The 19310-nt window shown below is 53.1% G+C and overlaps 1 protein-coding gene across 1 annotated transcript; it reads left to right on the top strand.

The window, feature by feature from the left end:
* The first annotated feature begins 1759 nt into the window (after window positions 1-1759).
* Window positions 1760-19008, top strand: TMEM231 (transmembrane protein 231). Its single transcript, XM_056136699.1, has 7 exons — window positions 1760-1900; window positions 1984-2153; window positions 8878-9006; window positions 9402-9545; window positions 16832-16913; window positions 18117-18233; window positions 18780-19008. The coding sequence occupies exons 1-7, from the start codon at window positions 1762-1764 to the stop codon at window positions 18947-18949; spliced, it is 951 nt and encodes a 316-aa protein (XP_055992674.1). The 5' UTR covers window positions 1760-1761; the 3' UTR covers window positions 18950-19008.
* Window positions 19009-19310: the final 302 nt, after the last annotated feature.

Raw genomic sequence — 19310 nt, 5'->3', positions numbered from 1 at the left:
GCCTGTGGAGAGTTTTAATAATGTCATTGACTGTCTGAGGAGTCATTTGCAGAACACTAGATTTTTAGACAGCAGAGTAATGTACTTTGTAAGGTGGTTTAAACCCAGTGCCTGCTGATAGGGGAAAACTGAGGGATCCTACATCAGAACCAGGGTTGGTCACATGCCAGGCCCCCTTAGGAAATCTTTAAAGCAGGAATGACTAGTTTGGGGGTTGTTTGTTTGATTTTGGTTTTGGTTTTGGGGCTACATGGCAGTGCTCAGGGCTTATTCCTGGCTTTACACTCAGGAATTACTGATGGAGGTGCTAATGGGACCATACGGGATGCCGGGGATTGTACCCCGGTCAGCCCTGTGCAAGGCAAAGCGCCCTTCCTGCTGTACTGTCACTCCAGCCCAGAAGTGAGTAGTTCTATCCAGACTGGGTATGTCAGAAGCATTTTATGGTGGAAGACATTGCTAAAGACTCAAGGCCAGTAGGCAGGCCGTGGCTTCTCACTGTGTTGCTAGGATCTCAGCAGTTCTCTTCATTTAAAAAAAAACATTTCCGTGAGTCAGAAGAGAAACTGGGACCACTGGTGGTGGGAGAAGTACACTGAAATCCAATCATGAACACCTTTGTAAATGTGTCTATCACTGTGATTCAATAAATTTGTTTAATTAAAAGCAAATGAAAAAACCACTTCCAGGTCGCCTTCAACAATCAGGACACCAACTCCTTGGACTCACTCAGCACACACTTCCACTGTCTATTGGCATCGCACTATTGGCATCGCGCCGGGCTTTCCACGAAGAACTCAACTTTGGACCAGGGTCAAACCAAAACCAAACCAATCCTTCAGCGTCATTACAAATACCGGTGAGGGGGGCTGGAGTGATAGCACAGCGGGTAGGGCGTTTGCCTTGCACGCTGCGGACCCGGGTTCAATTCCCAGCATCCCATATGGTCCCTTGAGCACCGCCAGGAATGATTCTTGAGTGCAGAGCCAGGAGTGACCCCTGAGCATGCCAGGTGTGACCCAAAAAGTAAAAAAGAAAGAAAGAAAGAAAGAAAGAAAGAAAGAAAGAAAGGAAGGAAATACCGGTGGGGGTGAGAAGCATTCGATTAAATGATAAGCCAATTTTGTCTTTGACAAGGACTCCAAAGCACGTGACAATTACAAGGTAACAAGCATGGCAGAGAATTGCATTGGAAGGAACCCTTTCTTGCTCCTTAAAAAACAGAAGATTTGTGTTCCGTTTCTCTATGTGAAGTCAAGAGAAGCAAAAGAACATTTGGAGACAAAGGAACCCGGGTTCGGTCTTAGCCCAGACCTGGCCTCGGGCTGCGCCCACATTTATGTTGTGTGTTTTCCTCCTCCAGAGGAGGGTGTGCAGTGCCCAGCAAGTTGAAAGCGTGCGCCGCAGCGAGGGCCAATAGCTGACACAGACGCAATCTGTTGCTTTTAGTCACCTTTTACGAAAGCCCTGTTTTACGCACATGCTCTGGGTTTTGCCTCTGCTCAAACTCCGGGGCGGGGGACACCTTAAAGCCAGGTCGACGCGCCAGAGCGCGGGCCCCGCCCCTGTCCCCGCCCCCGTGGGCCCGAACCCCGTTAGCCTTGGCCCCGCCTCCCATTAGCCCCGCCCCTCGCGCAGCCCCGCGGCCTCGCCATTGGCTCCGCCCGGCGGTTGCCATGGAGACCAAGGCTATGGCAACCAAGAGAAGCCAAATTTGTTCGTGCAGCGGCTGGAGCGCTCGCAGGCTTCCACGCCGCGCCGATGGCTCTCTACGAGCTCTTCTCTCACCCCGCCGAGCGCGGCTACCGCGCGGGCCTCTGCTCCAAGGCCGCGCTGTTCCTGCTGCTGGCCGCCGTGCTCACCTACATCCCGCCGCTGCTGGTGGCCTTCCGGAGCCACGGTGAGCCCCCCGCGCCCGTCCCCCGCGCCCCGCGCCCCCCGCGCGCCCGGGCCCCCCGCTCACCCGCGCCCTCCGCCCCGCAGGCTTCTGGCCCAAGCGCAGCAGCTACGAGGAGCAGCCGAGCGTGCGCTTCCAGCACCAGGTGCTGCTCGTGGCCCTGCTGGCGCCCGGCAGCGACGGCTTCCTGGCCTGGAGCACGTTTCCCGCCTTCAACCGCCTGCAGGGCGATCACCTGCGCATCCCGCTCGTCTCGGTGCGTGATTCATCCCCGTCCCCGGGACTGGGCGGGGGGCCGCGCCACGGACACCCCCTGGCCCCCTCCGGGAGCCCTGCGTGGGCCTGAAGGGTTCGCGGGAGACGCGCGGCCCCGAGCGCGGGTGGTTTCTTGGGGGTGAAGTCTCCGTGCGTCCGGCTTCCTCCGAGCGGTCCATAACGCCCCCAGGAACTGGGCCAGGAGGCATCTTCCGGCCCCGCGCTGGCCCAGAAGTCCAGGAAGGGCCGTCCCTGCCCCGGTCGCTTCCGGACGCCCCAAACCATCAGAGGGGATGAAGAAGGGAGCCTTGACCAGGACGTGAGCCCGGCGTGTAAGCCTGCGCTGGCTGGCAGCGGTGCCCGCAACACGGAGGGGCAGGGTTCTGAGTGCACCCCGGCACGTGGGAGCCACGGCACTGGTCGGGCCCGGGTCCTCCCGAGCGTGCCCCGGGCCAGCCTGGCTCGCGTCCTCGTCCTGCAAACCGGCCCTTGGATGAGGCTACTTGCTCCCAGTACTGCGCGTTTGGTTCGGGATCAGAGTGCAGTTATCATCACCCCTTTCTGCTCCCTCTCTTTTGTTGTGGTTGTTTCCGGTTTGATTTGGGTTTTGGACCACACCGGGCTGTGCTCAGGGCTTTATTCCTGCTCTGCCCTCAGGAGTCACTCCCGCCAGGTCAGGGGATTGTGTGGGATGCTCCGTGGGAACCCAGATTGGGTGCATGCAAGGCGAGCACCTAACCCACTCTGCCATCTCTCTGGTCCCTCAGCACATTATCTTTTTTTTTCTTCTTTTTGGATCACACCCAGCGATCAGGCTTTACTCCTGGCTTTGCACTCAGGAATTATTCCTGGAGCTGCTCAGGGGACCCTATGGGATGCTGGGAATCGAACCCAGGTCGGCGGCGTGCAAGGCCACCACTGTACTATCCCTACCCGCTGTACTATCCCTCCAGCCCGCCTCGGCACATTTTCTTAAAATACTTAGACACACTTAAACTTTATTCATTATTCCCTGCCCTTTCCTGCGGTTGCTGCTGCTGTGACAGAGACCCTGGTCTGCAGTTGCGTTGGTGTTGAGTGGTGCTTGTGTGTATTGCTGCTCTCTGTGGTGCTGGCTGAGGCCACACTCTTGGTTGAGGCACTCAGGTTACCATCTCGCTGCTTGCTAGGGGGCCAGGGGGAGGGGGGTGTCTGTAAGTGCTCACTAGGGCTTGCACTTCCTGGCCAGGGCAATGCCCCATCTCTTTAGCTCTGGCAACCGCTGGGGCTCACTCCTTTTTTGCAGTGCTTGTGGATGCCTGGCCAGGGTGCAGCCAGTGGCCAGCACAGCTCCCAGGCCCATGCCCTGTGCATGTGAGACCGAGGCACTGAGCTTGTGGCCGCAAGCTGAAAGTCACAGTCACTTTGGAAAATAGAAATTGTCGGGGGGGGCAGCTCCTCAGAAAGTTCCATATTGATACCTTCTATGCCAGCATCTCCACTCCCGGCTGTTTGTGTACCCATGAGAATTGAAGGGATGAGTCTACCTGAAAACTTGTGCTACAAACGTTCTTATCAGCCTTATTCGTAACAGCAGAGAAAGTGAAGACAATCCATAAGTCTATCAAAAAATGAATGGAGATGGAGCCAGAGTGATAGTACAGCAGGTAAGGTTTTTGCCTTGCACGCAGCCCACCCGGGTTTGATCCTGAGCACCACTAGGAGTAATTCCTGAGTGCAGAGCCAGAAGTATCCCCCCCAGGTGTGACCCAAAAGTTCAAAAAAGAAGAGGGAAGGAGAGGGGAAGGAGGAGGAGGAAGAGGAAGTGGAAGAAAATGTGATCCGCCCATACAATGGAATACTATATCTAGGCCCCCAAAGAAATGGACTCTTTTTTCTTCTTTTTTTTTTTTTTTTTTGTTCTTTGGGTCACACCCTGTGATGCTCAGGGGTTACTCCTGGCTCTGCACTCAGGAATCACTCCTGGCGGTGCTCAGGGGACCCTATGGGATGCTGGGAATCGAACCCGGGTCGGCCGCGTGCAAGGCAAATGCCCTACCCGCTGTGCTATTGCTCCAGCCCCAGAAATGGAGTCTTAATACAAGTTACAGCGGGCACAATCTTAGTCACATGGGAACTGGAGTCCAGCCATGAAGCACCTGTGTTGGATGGTCCCATTCATATGAAATGTCAACAAATAGACATAGATTAAGGTTCACCAAGGACTTGGGGAATTGGGAGAGGAGAAAGCAGGAGGATGACTGCTAATGGTTATGTGGATGTTTTGATTTGGGGAGCACACCCAGCAGTGCTCTGAGGTTCCTCCCTCACAGGCTTGGCTTTGCAGGTGCTCAGACCATTGTGCTATCTCTCTGGCCCTTAACACCTCGTTACTGAAATTTCTGTTCTGATTGAACTCTGATGTGCAATGACAGTGCCCATATTTATCCTACCTGGTCTGTGCATATGGATTCTGCTTATCCCTAGAAAGGATGATCCTCCTTTACTCACCAAGAGAATTAGGTTTCCTGTGGCTCTCTTGGAAAGAGCACTGCATCAGAAGCACTTGCCCCAGCTCTGGCTCTGGGCCCCAGAGCCTCCCTCAGCCTCAGTGGAACTCCTTAAAGACCACCAGGTTCAGGGGCTGGAGAGATAGGACAGCCAGAAGGATGCTTGCCTTGCACATGACCAACCCAGGTTCGAATCCCAACATCCCATAGGGTCCCCTGAGTACCATCAGGAGTAATTCCTGAGCATTGCTGGGTGTGGCCCAAAACACCACCACCAGGCAGCTGGACATTATAACTGCCGGTGCTGGTGCCTCTCTCCTGGGATATACACGGGAACCGGATCAGATATAAAACCTGTTCCCAGGGACCAGAGCAGGGAGGGAGTTGGCTTGCACACTGCTGACCCGGATCCAATCCTCAGCATTCCTCATGGTCTCTTCAGAGCACCACCAGGAGTAATTCCTGAGTGCAGAGCCGGGAGCAACTCCTGAGCGTTGCCGGGTACCCACATCCACCCCCATCCCCAAAGAAAACCCAAAAATTGTTCTCAAATGAACACATATAGAGCTTAAAAGAATAAGGGGGGGCGAAGTGATAACACAGCGGGTAGGGCGTGTGTCTTGCATGCGGCCGACCTGGGTTCGATACCTAGCAACCCATATGGTCCCCCAAGCACTGCGAGGAGTAATTCCTGAGTGCAGAGCCAGGAATAACCCCCTGAGCATCGCTGGGTGTGACTCCCCCAAATTTTTTTTTAAAAATAAGAGGTGGGTGTGATTTCGGAGTTCTCTTAGCCAGACAAATGGATGGCATTATTGATATTAACCTTGACAGTCATACTCAAGAAAGTATTAGCTCTTTCGGCATGTGCCTGCACTGCTGTTGTGTGTTAAACTTGATTTGAGTAGAATGGCGTTGGATGGTGGATTTTATCTGTGGATCTACAGTAGCAGAGAAAAAAGGCCTCCCTTGGGGGCCAGAGCGATAGTCCAGCAGGTAGGGCATTTGCCTTGAACAGGGCTGACCCAGGTTCTATCCCCCACAGCCCATATGGTCCCCTGAGTGATTCCAGAGTATTGCCGGGTGCTGGGTGTGAGAGCCAGGAGTAACCCCTGAGCACTGCCGGATGTGACCCCCCCCCCAAAAATGAATAGACCCACCCTACCCAGCCCTGTGGGCATGGGAGGATTGGGCCCTCTGTGCCCCCTGCCCAGCCCTCTCTGCCTCACCCATCCCCACCCTGCTGCTCCCTCGGCCCTGCCCTGCCTCATTTCCCCATGCCTCCTCGCCGCCCTGCTGTTGCCAGCAGTCAGACCTTCCTGAATCTTCTCTGTACAAGGTTCTGTTCAGCTCTGCCCTGGCCATAGCCTAATTTTAGCCAGCTTCATCTTCCTCCGGGGCACTCTCCACCACCGAGATAGATTTATTCATTGATTTCTTCTCGGCCTCACTGCTGGGAATGGGAGCGCCACTGCAGTGGGCTCTTGCTCTGTTTTCTTTGCCAGTCTATTTCCAGCACCGGAAACAGTTCTGGCCCCTTAAAAAAAATAGGCAACCGATGCTGAGGGGATGTAGCCAGTGACACTAATGATGCCGCTATGCCCACTCTGTCTCCCAGGAAGGTGAAGGAGTCACACAGCAGTCTTGCGTTTTGATTTGGCGTTTGAGCCACTCTGGGCAATACTCAGAAGCTACTCCCAACTTAGTACTCAAGGGTTGCTCTGGGTGGTACTCAGGGGACTGTGTCTGCCTGAGGATGGAACTCATTCAGCCCATTGAGCTATCTATGGCACTGGGTTTTCTCTTGTCCTGCCAAATGTCTTTTTGAGTTTTGTCCCTGTTTTTTATTTATTTAATTTTTTTTTTTAAGTCTGGACAGCTATTCCTAGAACGTTTTAAAGTCAGAGATACGGTTTTAAGTCAGGTCTTCACCATTTATCAGCCTTCACAATAAATCCCTGAAGCCTCAGTGTTCTCATCTGTACAATGGGGATAATACTCGCTCTGCTTCCCCACGGTGTATTGTAAAGAGGAGCTGAAGCGCAGTTCTCTTCCTTCCTGCCACAGTGTATTTTGAGTCTGAGTTCTTCTGGCCCTTCCCGCCTGGCTGCTGTCCTCCCTTGCAAGTTGAGACACTTGATCTTTGTCTCTTGGTCCATCCCAAGAGATCCCGAAGGCGTGGATTCACGAGCCCATTGCATGCGAGTCCAGACCCTTCCCGGACACCAGACGAGGGAAATGCAAGGGGAAAGACAAGGCAGCCTCTTTCTGTCCTGCTCATAATTGCACAGACATAATTGCCTCCGTAACCCGATCATCAGTAACAGATACCCCTCCCGGCACTGAGGAAACTGGGGGGTACAGGACAGAGAAAACTGTCTCCAGCAGAAAAAAAAAAGGGTAGGTTTCTCGGTGAGCCGACCTCGGATAAGGGCATCATTGTCTGGAGGCAGAGAAACGACGGAAAGGTCGGGGAAACAGATCTCGCCGCCCTGAACCCTGCTGGCCTGACAAAGAACAAAGAGTGTCTTCCGTGCATAAGGGTCTTGGTGATGAAAAGGAGAGTGAAGCAAGGTCAGGGAACTGCAGAGGGGGTGTGGGGAGCCCGTCGGGAGCAAGCCGACCCGATTCAGGGAGTGGAGTCAGTGCCGAGTGTGGCCAGGATCTCCCGTCTCCCCCCACTTTAGGATCATTTAAGTCTGGTCATTGCCTGGCAAGCTCCCCGTGGCATATTCGATATGCCAGACACAGTAACAACAAAGTCTCCAGTGGAGACGTTACTGGGCCCGCTCGAGCAAATCGATGACCAACGGGAGGACAGTGATACAGTGATACAGATTGTCATTGTAGGATTCGCTCTTCAGGGTCCCCCTGAGACAGGGCAGGTGACCAGCACGTTCCTTCTCCAGACCGGGAATTCGCCTCATGCCCCTGCCACCCCGCACTCTGCTTTCCCGCTTTCACGTCCATAATTTATAAAGGTCTGTGTAGTTTTAATGCCTCACTGCTTTTCCTCAGCTTCCTTTTTCATTTTATTGATTGACGCTAAAAGATGCAGTAGGCTGTAAGGCCTCGACATCGATGATGAGTTGAGGTCCAGCGTTAAGAATCTCAAGCAGCGTTTGTGGCTGAAGAAGGTATAAATAGCGCGGGGCGCGTTTCTGCCGAGTGCTGGGGGATGCAGGGTGGTTCCTGTTGGGCTCTTTTCTGCTTGAGAAAGTCTGAGTTCTTGGGGAGATCGCCAGAGGGCTCTGGTTCAGTCGATGGCACTGTTTACGCCCCCACCACCACCAGAGTGGCACCCCCGCCCCCCCCCCCCCCCGCCCCAGCCAGCAGAGCGCCTGAAGTGGCCCCTGAGCACCGCTGGGTGTGGCCCACGGCCAAACCAAAACACCCGGAGTGGGTGACTTCTCCAGAGTCAAGGTGAAAGATAAACACCGCAGACCTTCCTCATATGCAGAGTGTGAAGAAACTGAAAGGGCGTAGACAGCCCTAGTGCAGACAAGCCCTGGGGAGACCCAGTGAGAGGGGAGCGAGCAATGCTGGAGGGATTGGGGTCACGCTCGGTGGTAAAACAGGGACCTTGATGCCAGAATAAACTCTGATGCCTCGATAAAAGAGAAAGTTGAGGGCCAGAGCAATAGAGCAGTGGGGAGGGCACTTGCCTTGCACCCAGCCCACCCAGATTCTATCCCCAACACCCAGTATGGTCCCCCAAGCTCTCCAGGCGTGAAATCTGCCAGGTGTGACCCAAAACAGAGAGAGAGAAAGAGAGAGAGTGTGTGTGTCAGTTCACTTTCATATGAGCTGAGGATAACTCTGGCGGCTTGTTTTCATTTTCATGCATACTCAGGCGTGCTGAAAGAGAAACAAGCCAATGACATCAAACGAGACAGCTGAAGAAGGACGCCAGCCAGGCCGTGGCACTGCCCGCTTGGTGGCTCTGGGGGAGTGTGGAGGAGGCCAGGGGCCCCGCCTGATACACGGAGGCGATTCCTTCCTCTCCTTTCCTCCCACTTCCCGGCCTTGTGGCTGCTGCTGTTTGCAGAGGTCCCACCCCTGGCCGTGGGGCGCCGTGAGCCCCCTCTCTGCTGGTCCCCGGGACAGTGCCACAGGGCCGGAGTTGGGGGTCCAGCCCACAGCCTCCTGCTCAGCAGGAGGCGCCCCCACGCCCCCCTGTTTCGCCAGTGCATGGGTGCAGGTGTAGACTGGGGGGGTGCACTCTCGGTTTCCCAGGCCAGAGAAGAGGACCGGAACCAGGACGGGAAGCCCGACGTGCTGCACTTTAGGCTGGAGCTGCCGCTGCGGGCGACAGAGCACGTGTTGGGCGTGCAGCTCATCCTGACGTTCTCCTACCAGTTGCACGTGAGTCGGTCCTACGGGAGGCCCGTCCTCACCCCTTGTCTGTTTATGGGGTGGGGAGAAGCGGGACTCTGTGGCTTAGGGCTCCCTCCGGGCGGCACTGAAAAACCCTGTATAAGGACTGAACCGGGGTGGGCCAGAGGCAAAGGCCTGTAGTATCTCTCCGCCCTTCCGTTCTTCCCCTTCACACCAGCTCTCTGTCTAACTTCTGCTCCGCGGAGGCGCTTCTGAGGCGTCCGTCATTTGGGATCCAACGCAGGCAAATCAAGTCTCTCTCAGTGGGTTCCTGTAGATTTATCTGAGCCGCCAGCAGCCCGGGAAGTGCTGAGCAGAGAGCTGAGGGGCTAGTGCCCAGCACCCCGGGCTCTGACGCTCCGGCGTGCCTGGAATGCTTGCAGAGGATGTCCACGCTGGTGATGCAGAGCATGGCTTACCTGCAGTCGTCCTTCGCCGTGCCGGGCTCCCAGGTCTACGTGAACGGAGAGCTGAGACTCCAGCAGAAGCAGCCACTCGGCTCCAGCGGCCTGGACACGCGCTACAACGTAAGGGGCGCCTCATTCTCTGTGTCTCCTTGTTGCGGGGGGGGGGGGGGGGGGGGGGGCGGCACCCCAGGCAGTGCTCAGGAGCTCAGGGGCCCGTCCTGGCAGTTTAGTGTGCGGTGCTGCTCCGGCCACCCGGGGCTGGGGCCCACCTGTGCCACCTGGGCGGTTCCTTCAGGACTGCAGTGGGGGACACTCGGGACCGCGTGGTGCCAGAGAGTGAACTGGGGTCAATGCCCGAGTCCTTGCACGGTCTCTCTGGCCCCCATCATTTTGTTTATGTTTGGTTTTGAGGGGTCATCCCCGGTGGTGCTCAAGCAGCTACTCCTAGCTCTGTGCTCAGGGTCACTCCCAGTGAGACTGTGATGCCGTGGATGGATTCGGGTCAGCCACAGGCCGGGTAGGAACCTTCACTACTGTGATGTCCCTCCAGACCCCAGAGGAGTTGGGGTTTGTTGGTTTGGGGCCACACGCATCAATCCTCCTGGCTCTGCCCTCTAGATGATTCCTGGCCACGCGCGGGGGACCATCTAGGGTGCCAGGAATTGAACCCGGGTTGGCTGCGTGCGGAGCAAGTATCCGACCCGCTGGACTATCGCTCCCCCTCTTCCCAGCCCGTCAAGTTAAGGAGGAAGAAACGAGCCCAGGAAAATGGCTCCAAGGATGGGAGCAGGTTGGAGCCCTAGGGCTGATCCCTGGCACCCTAGGGCCCCCTGGCGCTGCCGGGAGCACGGGACCAAACGGAGTAGCCCCCAGCACCATGCCGTGCCTCCAGAAAACATTAAAAGAAAAAATGGAAGTCAGAAATGACTTTTTTCTGTGAGGATCGCAGAAGAGGATTTCTGAGGAATGTTTGCCGTGAATTCTTTCAGAACAGACAGCCAGCTGCACCTATATTTACATTTGCAAAGGGAAGAAAAATTGTCTCTAAGAACCAAATTGGTTTTTGTTTTCAGATATATACACAACATATCCTAGTGACCTTTTTCAATTTGTGTGAAACGTTTCCAAAGTAAGACTAAGGGGCTGGAGGGAGAATGCAGGAGGCCAGGCCCCGGGCTTTGTAGCCGAGATTCTGGTTCAGCCCCCAGCGGCATCTGGCCTCAGGGGCCACTCCTGACCACAGAGCCTGGAATCATCCCTGAGAACTGCTGGCTGTGGCCCAGAAGACAAAATAAGGAAATAACTAAGACTAAGCCCTGGTTTGGTTTTGTGTGTGTGTGTGTGTGTTTTGTTTGTTTGTTTTTAATTTTTATTGAGGCTGGAGCGATAGCACAGTGGGTAGGTCATTTGCCTTGCATGCGGTCGATCCGGGTTCGATTCCTCTATCCCTCTCGGAGAGCCCGGCAAGCTACCAAGAGTATCCTGCCTGCGCGGCAGAGCTGGCAAGCTCCCCGTGGCATATGCAATATGCCATAAACAGTAACAGCAAGTCTCACAATGGAGACGCTACTGGTGCCTGCTCGAGAAAATCGATGAACAACGGGAGGACAGTGCTTACAGTGCAGTGCTTTATTGAATCAGCATGGGGTAGGCCATTATAAAGCTGTTCATGGCTGGGATTCAGCCACGCAATGACCCAACCCCCATCCCTCCGCCAGTACACGCCTCCTACCACAATGTCCCCCTCTCCCTCTCACCATCCCCCCACCCCAGCCTGCCTCTGTGGCGGGCACCCTCCTCCCTCCCTCCCTCCCTCCCTCCCTCTCTCCACTTGTGCATTACGGTGTGCAGTACAGGTACTGGGAGGTCATGGTGTTTGTTGAGAGCGTTCAGTATTTTTATTGGAAGCCCCAGTAATTAGGCACATGCGTGTGATTGAAGATGCTGATGTCTAACATGGCACATACTGGTCAGCTCTGTCCCTGCGGAGGCCTGCCCTGCCCTGCCCTCTCCCGCTCCCAGCACTGTCTCTCCCCAGGCCCTGCTGCCCTTTGATCTTCAGTCCACAAACTGGTCCCTGTGGGCCTCTGCAAGTCCCCCTGGGCTGGCCCTGCTAGTTCGAGTAGGTTCCTGTCCTCTCTGGGCTGTTCCTGCCCCGCCCCCCGCCCCCCCCCCATAGGAAAGAGCGTTCTCCTTGCATCATCCCTGTGTGCAGGCCACAGCCAGCGATGCCCGGGGCTTCCTCCTGGCTCTGTGCCCCAGGATCACTCCTGGCAGTGCTCGGGGCATCATATGGTGCTGGGGGTCGAACCCGAGCCTGCCACATACAAGGCCGGTGCCTAGCCCCACACCCTCTGCAGCACATGGCTTGACTTTCCTGTCTGACCTCACCTGAACGGTGAGGGGGAGAGTCTCAGCTTCCGTATTTACCGTCTCCCTCGGTGGTCAAAGCGCCCACATCCCTCTCTCCCCCAGAGACCGCAGAGTCGGGCCGGTAAGAGAGAACTGGCAGCTCAGCCTCACCCCCGGAGCCGGGTTCACAGGGATGCGTTTCCCCACAATCCTGCACTCTGAAGCCGGGGGCCAGGAGTTACCTGTCTGGAGCCAGAGCTCACATCTCTGTGAGTTTTTTTCTGGCATCATTCGGGAGCGGCATGTAAAATGGGCTGGTCCGCTTTTGAAAATGAAAGACAGATTTTGTTTGTGATTATAGCATAAACAAGGATTGTCCCAGATAAGCAGATAAATCCTGGCTATTATCAACATGAATTGGAATACAAAAAGGAAGGGAACTGTAAGATAAAACATAACGTGATCCTTGGTGCTTCTGGAAGGCTTTGCTGTTTGTTATTCTTCTTAGTTTCGATTTTGGGGCCTCATCCAGCTGTGCTCAGGGCTTCCTCCTGCCTCTGTGCTCAAGGGTCACTCCTGGTGAGCTTGGGAGACCATAATGGGGGTGCCAGGAAGCATGCGCCTGAACCTGCTGTACTATTTATCTAGCCCATTATTGTTGCTTTCTCCGGTTTTAGGAAGGTAAATTGGGTGTGGCCCAAACAAACAAAATAGTACAGGGGTTAAGGTGCTTGCCTTGAGTGTGGCTGACCCAGGTGCAATCCCCAGCAGTGTGTGGTCCCCCAAGTACCACTGCAAGTGACCCCTGAGAACAGCCAGATGTGGAAGAGAAACTGAAAATACTTCCCGGAGCTTAGAGCTAATAGTACAGCAGGTAGGACGCTTACCTTGACACAGCCAACCCGGATTTAGTTCTCAGCACCCCACACTGGTTCCCTGAGCACCACCAGGAGTAACCCCAGAGCATCATCAGATATGGCCCAAAACTAAAATTAAAAACTGAAAATAAATTAGGGAGCAGAGTGACAGTACAGCGGGGAGGGCGTGTGCCTTGCAGTTGGACGGCCCGGGTGTATTGCGGTGCTCCACCGGAGTGTTTTTTTTAAATTTTTTTTTTTTATTAGTGAAACACCATGAGGTACAGTTGTAGATTTACAATTTTTTGTGCTTTGGTTTGATTATACAATGATCAGATACCCATCCCTCCACCAGTGCCCGTTTTTCACCACCATGGATAATATCCCTCCCACCCCCATCCCCCCATCCCCCCTGCCTCTGTGGCAGGGCAATCCCCTGTGTTCTCTCTCTCCTTTTGGGTGTTGTGGTCTGCAAAAGAGGCTTTGAGTGGCAAACATGTTCAGGCCATAGTCCACTTTCGACATGCATCTCCCCTCCTGGGAGGATCCTCCAAACACCCTTTATTTGGTGCTCCCTTCTCTATCTGATCTGCCCTTTCCCCTAGAATACCCGACTGGCCTCTAAGCTATGGAGTAATCCTCCTGGTGCTGATCTCAGCTATTCATGGGTATTAATCTTATATTTTGTTACTTTATATCCCCAGATGAATGCAATCTTTCTATGTCTTTCCCCTCTTTCTGACTCATTTCGCTTAGCATGATACTTTCCATGTAGTACCACTTGTATGTAAATTTCATGACTTCATCCTTTCTAACAGCTACATAGTACTCCATTGTGTAGATGTACCAAAGTTTCTTTAACCAGTCATCTGTTCTCGGGCACTCAGTCTTTTCCCAGATTTTGGCTATTGTAAAGAGTGCTGCAATGAACAAACAAGTGCAGATGTCACTTCGACTATACATTTTTGCCTCTCTGGGCACCGGAGCGTTTTTTGAGAGCAGAACCAGGAGTAAGTTCTGAGCATTGCTGGGTATAACTCAAAAACATAAACAATTTTTTATTTATTTATTTATTTATTGGTTTTGGGTCACACCCAGCAATGTACAGGGGTTACTCCTGGCTCTGCACTCAGGAATTACTCCTGGCAGTGCTCGGGACCATATGGGATGCTGGGAATCGAACCCAGGTCGGCTGCGTGCAAGGCAAACGCCTTACCACATGCTTACCTTGAGTGTGGCTGACCCAGGTTCAATCCCCAGCAGTGTGTGGTCCCCCAAGTACCACTGCAAGTGACCCCTGAGAACAGCCAGGTGTGGAAGAGAAACTGGTTCTGCTCTCAAAAAACACTCAGGTGGAGAACCGCAGCGTACCTGGGCCGTACAACTGCAAGGCAAGCGCCCTCCCCGCTGTACGGTCACTCTGCTCCCTAATTTATTTTCAGTTTTTAATTTTATTTTTGGGTCATATATGATGATGCTTCCATATTGCTCCAGCCCCAACAAAAACAATTTTTAAAAAATTTAATAAACTGTCCATTGTCAGCCAGGAATGGGGTCAGCAGTGGAGACTTACCTTGCATATGTGAGCCCTTTGGTTCAATTCCCATCAGAAAAAAAATTCAGTGGTTTTAAATTATCCACTATGGGCTTTATCCCTTCCCTCAGAGAAGCCCACGTTCTCCCTTGAACATGTATTTCTCTCCCCTCACACTTCTCTAAGTAAATTTCTTTTATTAGAACAAAAAAAGTTATCCACCATGAGGATTTGATACACGTGTGAAAGGGATCTTCGTGTCTAACGAACATGACTGTCACCTAACACATTGAGTGTTTGTGTGAAACATTAAGTTCCCTTCCCAGCAAATTTTATTCATATAATACAGTATTACTAGTTTCAGTGATTATTCTAAGTATTAGTGACTTAGATATTATTCATCTTATAACTAAAAGTTTAGAACCTTTGATATTTTTATAAAAAAAAATTGAGGGACCGGAGCAATAGTACAGGGGTAGGCTTTTGTCTCACATGCAGCTGACCTGGGCTCGATCCCCAGCCTCCCACATGGTCCCCCCAGCCTTCCAGGAGTGAAAGCAGAACTAGGAATAAGCCCGAGGTACCGCTGGGTGTGGCCCAATGATGTTCCTTTGGGGGGGCGAAAAGGTAGGGTGCTTGCCTTGCACATAGCTGACCCAGATTCCATCTCTGACACCACATCTGTTTCCCCAAGCCCCACCATGAGTAACCCCTGAAAACAGCCAGGAATAAGTCCTGAGCACAGCGAGGTGTGCCCTCCACCCAGAAGAAAAAACCCACAAAAAATGTTCATGTCAGGAAAGTGGAAATTAATACCACCAGGAGACACCAGCTAAGACCACCAGGAGACACCAGCCCCTGCCTGCAAGAACGGCCACATCACGGGCACCGAGCACAGAGAGTAGGAGGAGAAGGAAGCTTAGTGCACATCAGTAGGGATGTAAATGTGCATTGATCTTGGAGAAAGCAATGGAGTGTCCTTAAGAAGACAAAGATAGAGTAGCGGTGTGACCATCAGTCTCACGCTGGCAAGCTTACTTCCCTGACAGGAGCATTTTTTGAGGGTTTTTTCTTCCGGGCGGGGGCCACACCTTTGCTGTGCCCAGGGGTTATCACACCTGGCTCTGTTCTCAGGGGTTATTCCTGGTGGGACTTAAGGTACTATAGTGGTGTCAGGGATGGAAATTGGGTCAGCTGTGTGCAAGGCAAGCACCCTACCTGCTGTACCATCTCTTTGGCTCCCCAGATAAACTTTTTTTGGGGGGCGGGGGGCTGCTACACTTAGTGGATGATCCAGCCAAGAACACTGGAACATTAACCTCGAAAGTCATATCGATCCACTGTCTATTGATGCTGTTTACGTCAGCTACAATGCAGAAGCAGCCGGAGTGCTATTGGTAGTGTGTAAGAAAGAAGTGGTCTGGGGGCCAGAGAGAGAGTGTGCAGGTAAGGGACACGCTTTGCATGTGGCTAATCCAGACTCGACCCTCAGCACTCCTACGGCCCCCTGAGCACCAGTAGGAGGGGCCCTGTGCTAAGCCAGAGGTGGCCGAAAAACCAGCGCAGAAGTGTCATGTTCATACAATGGAAGACTGTTCAGGCATTTTACGAAATGAAACCTTGACATTCGCAAGGAAGTGATTGGGGGGGGGGGGGGTCGGAGATATACTGGAGGGGTTAAGGCATGCTGCTTTGCATGCCACCGACCCTATTCTGGACCCCAGAACTGCAGATGGTTCCCTGAGCACAGCCAGGAGTGACCCCTGAAGAAACTCAAGTGATTTATGCAAATGCCAGAGGATAAGTATTGTAAGGCCTTGTGCACGACATAAGGGTATAATGTTAGTGAATAGACACAATGAAAAGACAAGTAGACATTGGCAACAGAACTGAGATCACCAGAAGGAGGTAGACAGATGGACCGATGCATAGATGGATGCAGGCACGCCAGAGAGATCGCACAAGTAGAGGCTTGTTCGATGAATCCTCAGCACCAAATGTGGTCCCCGAGCATCAGTAGGGCTCACTCATGAGCAGAGAGCAAGATGTGGTCCAAAAAAATGAGGGGGAGAGAGAGAGAGACTTCTTGCCAGACTCTACTTCCATTTCTCACCAGCCAGGGGCCCACCTTTTTGTTAGGTGATGGGGGCTGGGCTGCAGAGCCAACAGTGCTCAGGGGTACTCCTGGCTGGGTGCTCTGGGCTCACCCCTAGCAGTATTCAGGGAAACTACTTGGTGCCAGAGATCAAACTGTGATTGGCTGCATGCCAGGAAGGCATCCCACCCCTGCACTGTCTTATCCCTGCCCCTTGCGTGCGCTCTCCTCGCCCACTTCCTCACACTTGCCATGGCAGTGCAAGCACTTGTGGGCAGCATGGGGCATCCGACTCCTGGCCTCGGCTCGAAAGGCAGGCATTCTCCTCACTGGGCCACCCGCACAGAAGAAAAGAGTATCCAACACTGGATTAGACCACCAGGAGCGAGAGGGTGGCCTCAGAGCAGCATGGGTGGCCGGACAGCCCTAGCAGTACCCAGTGATGTGGAGGGGTTGCTCCTGGCAGCCAGGGTCCATTGCCGATGGCCCCCACATGCACAGCACGTGGTCCACCCCTTGCACGGTGCAGCTGCCCTGATACTCACCGTTTTGTCCTGCCATATCCCAGGTGTCAGTCATTAACGGGACCAGCCCCTTTGCCTGGGATTATGACCTGACACGCATTGTCGCTGCCTACCAGGAGAGGAATGGTAAGTGGGGCCGACACATGCGGACGCTCCCCACATCCTCCCGGGTCGCGGGGGGCTCTGGGGAGCACTCGTCATGCTGCAAGAGTCCGGACCAGGGACTGCGCAGTGAGCAGAGGAGGCGGTTCCTGTGAGTTTGTCCGGTCTCTACTAACCAAGAGCCCGCCTGGGTCGGCAGACCCGTGCCAATGAACTGAACTAGTGCCGGATTCATCACGCTGCTGGCTTGGGGTCCACGGCTGGGCCCAGCACTTTTGGCTGGCCGATGGTCAGAGTTTTCCGCTAAAGTATTACTTGGAAGCCAGACATTCTGGCTACTACACAGATGAGCCTACAGTTCCAATGTTGTATAGTATTTCTGCAGCAGCATTGCCCCAGAAATAAAGGATCTGGAGGCTGCTGAGATAATACAGCAGGTAAGGTGCTTGCCTGGCAGGTGGCTGACCTGGGTTCAATCCCCTGGCACCCCATATAGTCCCCCAACCACACCTAAGCATAGAGCCAGGAGTAAGCCCTAAGGCCCAAATCACACAGACTACCCCCCAAATACAGGATTTTCTTTCTGCAGTGCTAGGGATTGAACCTAGGGGCCTCCCTATGTGTAAAGTAAGAGCTCTACCACTGAGTTATATCCTTGGCCCTCCCATAAGTAATCTCAACAGCGGACAGGGTGGTATAAACCACAGGCCCCTGATCACTGCTGGGGGCACAAAGCCATAAGTCGCCCCCATGCACTGCCATGTGTGGCAGAAATAATAATTGTTTGAGTAATTCTGAAATCAACTCAACTTTTCTTTCTTTACTCCTTCCTGTCTTTGTCCAAATGCAGGATTATTTTTCCTTTTTATACTGCTTTTATCACAATTCGGTATCCAACTTTTTTTTTCACTTTGTAATGTAATTATATCATGACAAGTTATAAAGTCTTAATTGGTATGGATTTTAGTGGTAGCATAACGTGCCTCTACTTAGTCACTTAGTCACTTAGACCCGCCCATAGTCTGTTCCCACACCTTGCACCCAAGTATTTTCACAGATATTCTACCAAATAACTTGTGGGCAGCTTTTCACATTCAGTTTCTCTTTCCTTTGGGACCATTTCGGTGGAGCCAGTTTGCAGGGCAGAGTTGTCAATGTGTCTGCCTTGCCGTTGGTCTCTTCTGGCCAGAGAGCACTAAGGTGGGCTCCTGCCTCACTGTCTTGCAGTCACCACTGTCCTGACCGTCCCCAACCCCGTCTGGCTGGTGGGCAGGGCCGCCGAGGCTCCGTTTGTGATTGATGCTGTGATCCGGTACCCACTGGAAGTCATCGAATATCCTTTCAGTTAAAGAGCATCCATGGCTTAGTTTCTGCAAAGAGCATTTCTCAGTTGTCCCAAGAAGGAACAGAGGTGAGACGTCCCCTTGCGGGCAGCGGCCCCACATAAATTACCTGGTTTTTCTGTACTTCCTGTGTGGGTAAAAGCATTTCCTGGCCACATTTCTTTCTGAGGAATTCTAGATCAAAATCACCCTTATTTACATAGTAATACTCTCTTGTCTCTCTTTTTTTTTTTAAGTAAGGATCTTTATTTATTTATTTATTTATTGTCTTTTGGATCACAACGGCAGTACATAGGGGTTACTCCTGGCCCATGCACTCAAGAATTACTCCTGGTGATGCTCGGGAGACCATATGGGATGCTGGGAATCGAACCCAGGTCGGCCGCATGCAAGGCAAATGCCCTACTCGCTGTGCTGTCACTCCAGCCCCTTCTTTTTTTTCTTGTGGGTATTTGTGGCATTTTTGCCATTTCCACCCTCAATTTGGGCTGAATAACTTAACTTCCAAAGACCTGGCTGACTCCTTAACCCTGCACCTATCGCCCAGGGTTCTGGGAAATGATCAAGTTCGCCTGGATCCAGTATGTCAGCATCCTGCTCATCTTTCTCTGGGTATTTGAGAGAATCAAGAGATTTGTGTTTCAGAATCAGGTGGTGACCACCGTCCCTGTCCCAGTCCTGTTACCCGGTGAGCTGCGGAAGGAGCACTTAGCCTGAGGACCCCTTGAGTGCACTGGGCAGGTCCTGCCTACCTCACCGTCCCTGGAGAACAGCCTTCCAGGATGTTCCGGAACCGAGTCCCTGGACACGTGTGACAGACAAAGGACGGTTCTCAGTTACTCTCTACAAACCCCCTCTCTACAAGTCCCCCTGCTGGGAGCAAGGACTGGGGGTTCCTACAGGGCTGTCACCTGACCACTTCTCTGCCTGAGACTGAAATTTCAGGAGCAAACATCTTGGAGAGATTCCCACCTCTAGTCGAGCAGGACTTTCTCCTGGAAGAGAAAGAGAAACACACACACACACACACACACACACACACACACGTAAATGGATCACATGTTCACTCCTGACATCT

This window comes from Sorex fumeus, unplaced genomic scaffold (assembly GCF_029834395.1).
Source record: "Sorex fumeus unplaced genomic scaffold, SorFum_2.1 ptg000122l, whole genome shotgun sequence".
Taxonomy (NCBI): domain Eukaryota; kingdom Metazoa; phylum Chordata; class Mammalia; order Eulipotyphla; family Soricidae; genus Sorex; species Sorex fumeus.
This window is presented reverse-complemented; position numbering and strand designations above follow the sequence as displayed.